Below are 5,269 nucleotides of genomic sequence, written 5' to 3' on the forward strand. Positions count from 1 at the left end.
GGGGTGGGGCGCTCTCAGCTGCTGGCAGGGATTAGGGGGAGGCAACTCCGCAAAGCTTTGGCCCTAAATACGTAACCCGCTGAGCGCCGGGAGGGCGAGCACGTCGCCTCCTCCGGGGTGGGCTCACTTGCCAGCCCGCCACCGGCGCTGGGGCTGCGGCTCTTAGAGCCCACTCTCCGGCCCTGAGCCACTCGTCGGGGGCTTTTTCTTTCTCTTTCTTTGTGAATTAATTCCCAGGGAACTGACGGTAACCAAAATCTGTTTGTCTCGCAGGTACTGAACGTCATGAGCTCACTTCGTGGAAGAGTCTCCCATCCATTTTCAAATTCTTTACTGAAGCTTCGGAAGCAAAGAACAGTTCACTCAAAGCAGCTCTGACTCGGCGCTCACACAGGATAAAACACGAAGAGATTTGAGAGGAGGGAGAGAAAGAGAAAGGACACACAGCCAAACACATCCGAGCATACACACGTACACACCCGCAAACACACCCGCAAGCGCACACAGGCATCCCTTAACTGCTTATTTTCGGCAAGCAGACTCCCAGCCCCTCATTAGATTGTTTTCTTCCTAGAGCACAGGGTCGTGATGTATACATCTAAATAGCGTTTTGCATTATTTCTAGATGAGTGCAACTGTCAAAGCAATATGGGTTCACTGGTTGTGCTTCCTGTGGGCTGTAGCTTGGATTTCGTGCTGCCCATCAGTGCGCAGATTAAGGCTGACAGCGGTACTGCACAGTGCAGCGTGGTGCAGCTCTAATTGCCCTGACATAGCCCTGCACCGAGTTGATGGCACAGCTTAACAGTTTCTTCATGGTCCTATTGCCTGCAATATTTCTGCTGCTTTGGAAAGAGAAAAAAAAAACAAAACAGAATACTTCACCTTTTTTGCTTTTGGAGAGGAGCATACTATTATTTTATAAATAATTTTAGGTAGATTTTTGTCATCTTATTGGCTTTATTTTGCCAATAAATTTTAACCCCTTTAAATTAACAGCACAAATCCTTTGTATTGTGTAGATCTGTAGGTGTGAACTACACCCTCATGAAAAAATCTATTTTCTTTAGGAGTCTAGAGAAAACTTATTGAAGATCTATCAATTCCTAAATCCACTTTATTCTGCTAGAAGAACTCTGGACTTGAAAATAAAATTTCAATAGAAATAGAAAAGTAAGGAAAAGAGAAAGTTTGGAAATGTAAATCAAAACAAATTAATGATCCCTTGGGGTGTAATGTGAGTATATGTATGTATGATATGTGTATACATATGCATATATATGTTTTGGGTTTCCCATTTTCACCTGAAAACCTCAACTTATTGAGATATTTATCTTTTTAAATATATGGTTTAATTGAGTTCTAATTTAGGTTATGCACATAAGTTTTACTTTTGAAACTTCATCTTATTGGAAGTTTTTTAATCCCAAAAGGAATAGTTTATTTCGAACCTTCATGGAACAGATGAATATGACTTTTTGAGACAAGATTTTTGGATGCCATCAAGAAAATTAATCTGTGCACTCAAGCCTTTTCCTTTTATAGGACTAAGCGAGGCCAACGATATTCTTTTAGTCTACTTAGAGTTAAAGAATACTACTCTGACTGAAAAGTGAAGAATTAAGAGTGAAAGATTTTCTCCTATTATTTCTAGCTCTCCACATGCTTTTGAGGTTCTTCTCTAAAATTCCAATTGCTCTGTAATCAGATCCAGTTGAGATCTCCACAACACTGTGAAATATCGGAACTAAAATGAGTCCTGATTTTTCTGATAATTTTGATTGAAAATTTGCACTGTAACTTGCTGAGTTTATAACTGTTATCAAAAGCTTCATTACCTAGTGAAGATTCCATTTATAATAGATGAAGGATGAATTTAATATTTGTCACCTTCTTTTTAAAAATATGCTACTGTAGAAATGTCTGTCTTATTTGATGACATCATGAAATGCACCGAAAATGTCATAGGACTAAGCTGCTCAAAAAATCAATTGAAATCATCCACCTTATAATAAGCATTTATACATTATGTGCTCATATCAGCAAATTTTGAAACTGCTAATGTCTGATACTGTCTGGAATGCACGTACTCTAATTAATTCTTATGGTTTTGATGATGGCAAATTAAAGTGATCTTTTCTTCAGTGGTCATGTCTGCATATCCTCTGATGTTATTAGAGCAAAGACAAAGCAGGGGGAAAAATCAAAACGGTGTTTCATCCAACTGCTGTGTAGCTTCAAAACACACTGCCCAACAGTGTCCAATGCATTGGTCTGTGATATTGACCCTTTTTATCTGATACTTTCTAGCTTTTAGAGTTAATGGAAGAACTCCAGAAAAATGGTGGCATCCTCCAGTGAAAGCATTGTAAAAGTTAATATAAACCGAATATATTTTTAAAAATGTTTTGAACTGTGTTACTTTTTCACCATAAGAAAATGTTCACAGAAACCTGTAATTTTATCTTTTTTTTTTCTTAAATAAAGCTTGTGGGGTGCTCAATTCTGAAAGCTCCTGCAGCCAAATTAGGGACGAGTAATAGCTTTCTGCCAGTGTATCATCCTAATCACTCTCTTGTCCTGCTCTTCTTCATTCTCACCTTCCTTTTGACTTGTAACTGGAGTCAATCACTGTATAATTGCCTTTAAGGCAGTAAAACCTGGGGGTGGTTGGAGTTTGTTTCAATATCTGTGGAGAGCTATTTGAAAACTTTTGCTTCCTTAAGTAGGTCTGGGTGGGAGATTTGAAGAGGAAACTAGGCATCCAAAGTAACTAAACTTACTGGGTAAAGCAAGATCTCTTGACTTGTTGATTATGGGTTTGTGGTGTAAATGTGATAATGCATCTCTTTTATCCCAGATCTACAACTCCAGTTATTCTAGCCCACCTGCTTAGGCCACTATGTTGTTTCAGCTCTTAAGTCTTCCCTTGTTGTGGTTTTGTTAATTGGAGGTTTTGGAGGGAGGGGGGTTTAAACTTAAATGTGGTCTTTATATCATTAGTTATATACTCAATTCCAAGAGTAATACTGTGGGAAAACAGGAGCTGTTAAATCCTGTGTGTTGAAACTAAGAAAGCGTATAATGGCTTTGTGATTCTCTCAGAGTGCCTAACCCTGAAATTCAGTGCATCTTTACAAGTTTTAGTGGAAATACAGATATGCCTCTAATTGTGTTAACTACCCCCTTCCTCAAGTTTCTCATTCTCTGACCTTGACTGTGCTATTGCTTATACAAAGAGCTGTAAAGCAAGAGGACTTCCTATGAATTACATGTTTCTGTTTATGGTTTTAAAATAAAGAGGTTTCCTTTCATTGTTTAATGGTAGATTCCTTATGCTCTGCTTACTTATTTACTACCTCTAGTGTTAATAAACTGTAGAAGTTAATAAAAACAAGAACTGAAGAATATATATATAATATGTATATATATGTAAAATACTGTGTATATGTATACATACACAATTGCACAAAATATGCACATATTAATATTTTAAATATTACCACTGGTTTTCCGAATGTTGAATTGTCGACTAAAATCAGTTCAGTAATGATTTGCTCCGTAGTCTTCAAAAGACATCATCTTTAAAAAAAAATTAGTATCTTCTGTATCTGGAATTCAGATACAGAAATATCTGGGAATTTTGAGACAGTATACTGATATGATTTTCAAAATAGACACTGTTTGTGAACACATTTCTACATTTCTCTTGAGAAGAGTGTGTGTGTGTGTGTGTGTGTGTGTGTGTGTGTGTGTGTGTGTGTGTGTGTGTGTGGAGAGAGAGAGAGAGAGAGAGAGAGAGAGAGAGAGAGAGAGAGAGAGAGAGGAGATTTCCAATGATCCAGAATTTCCAAATGTGGTTTGTTGATTTATTATATGCACTGAAAGTATCTTTGGGATTAATAGAAAAGAATTTAAGAAATATTAATGTAATGTTAAATCATACCTGCAGTATTATGTATTATCTCTACATTTACATTTTAGGAGTATTTTGCTGTTTTTCCTTAAATAATCTCTATAACTCCCCAGAGAGGACTTTGGGTGGCAAGATGTATTATTTTTGTATTAATGTTGGTAATATTAGTGATTATAGTTAATAGATGTTAGATGAGTTCATTGAAGAGACAAAATTTCTTGATATTCAGTGGAATCTCAAAGATCCTAACCCAATCAGGTGGATATCTACACTTGCTGTCCAAGTTTTTCTATGCAAACTGCATTTCTTCTTAATTCATCTAATAGTCCCAAAAGATGAAAAACAATTTCAAATTAAACACTAAATTCTCAGAATTTCTCAAAAAGTTTCCCCACGTATTTGAAGAAGGATCCTTTAATCAAATGTGTTAAAGATGCTTACTGTTGAATATAAATGGATGGCAAAAGAAAGGAGAACAATGGTGGTTATTATTCGTATTAAAAGTTATTAGAAATATGTAAAAAAACCTGGGACCTGTTCACTTAAAAAATAAAAGAATTTCATCCTTCCCTTCTTGCTTCCTCCCTTTTTTCCTTCCTTCCTTTCTCTCTCCCTCCCTCCCTTCCTCTTTTCCTTCCTTCCTTCTATAGGGTGACCAAATGAGAATCTCTTTAATTGTTCATATTCTTTTTTATTTAATATTCCATTAATCTTCAAAAAGATCAGTTTGAGTCTGGGAAAGGAGTTTTAATCAACACTTCACAGAGCTTAAAGCCACCCTACATAAAATATCAGCTTTGTTAGGTGGTTTTAGATTTAAAGCAATGCCAGTGTCATACACTGTACTAAGAGTAAAGAATGTAAGACCAGTACAAAATGTTGAAAAGAGGAAAATAACACAAAGTCGATTAACAGTGATTTAAGAATAGAAGTAGCCATCAAAGCATTCCACCGTTTATCCTGAAATCTATGTAATGTAAAAAACGCAACAATGATAGTCTTAAACCACACACTTAGGAGGGATGAATGTTGATTTAATTGATTCATTTGGATCGATGTTTTTAAAGTTTCACACCACTGATCTTTTATGTAGTGATGTCTTTAGCAGTCAGTGGTCTGATATGAGCCTTCTCAGATTTCATCAGTGGGACTCTCCATGACATCTGAAATTATGCAACAGTCTGTAGAATGGTATCTATGATTGGGAGACCCCAGTGCCAAAGAACAAGATTAGATGTGAAGAACTCTTATTAATTTCTGGCACAAAAGCCTTAAAAGAATACAAATCATAAAGGACCATAAAGATTTAAATGTCCAAATATTCCATAGTTAGTTTTAAGGGCTAGATAGAAT

At 36.4% G+C, this 5,269-nt stretch overlaps 1 protein-coding gene across 2 annotated transcripts in view; it reads left to right on the forward strand.

The window, feature by feature from the left end:
- Positions 1-1,215, forward strand: part of FAM172A (family with sequence similarity 172 member A) — a 466,248-nt gene extending 465,033 nt beyond the window's left edge. For both annotated transcript variants that reach the window (XM_044662804.1, XM_044662820.1), the window contains one exon: positions 274-1,215. In XM_044662804.1, coding sequence (XP_044518739.1) covers positions 274-416 — 143 coding nt within the window. In that variant the 3' untranslated portion in view covers positions 417-1,215. The remainder of the gene's footprint in view (positions 1-273) is intronic.
- The last annotated feature ends 4,054 nt before the right edge of the window (positions 1,216-5,269 follow it).

The sequence above is a fragment of the Gracilinanus agilis genome, chromosome 1 (assembly GCF_016433145.1).
Source record: "Gracilinanus agilis isolate LMUSP501 chromosome 1, AgileGrace, whole genome shotgun sequence".
In the NCBI taxonomy this organism is placed as follows: domain Eukaryota; kingdom Metazoa; phylum Chordata; class Mammalia; order Didelphimorphia; family Didelphidae; genus Gracilinanus; species Gracilinanus agilis.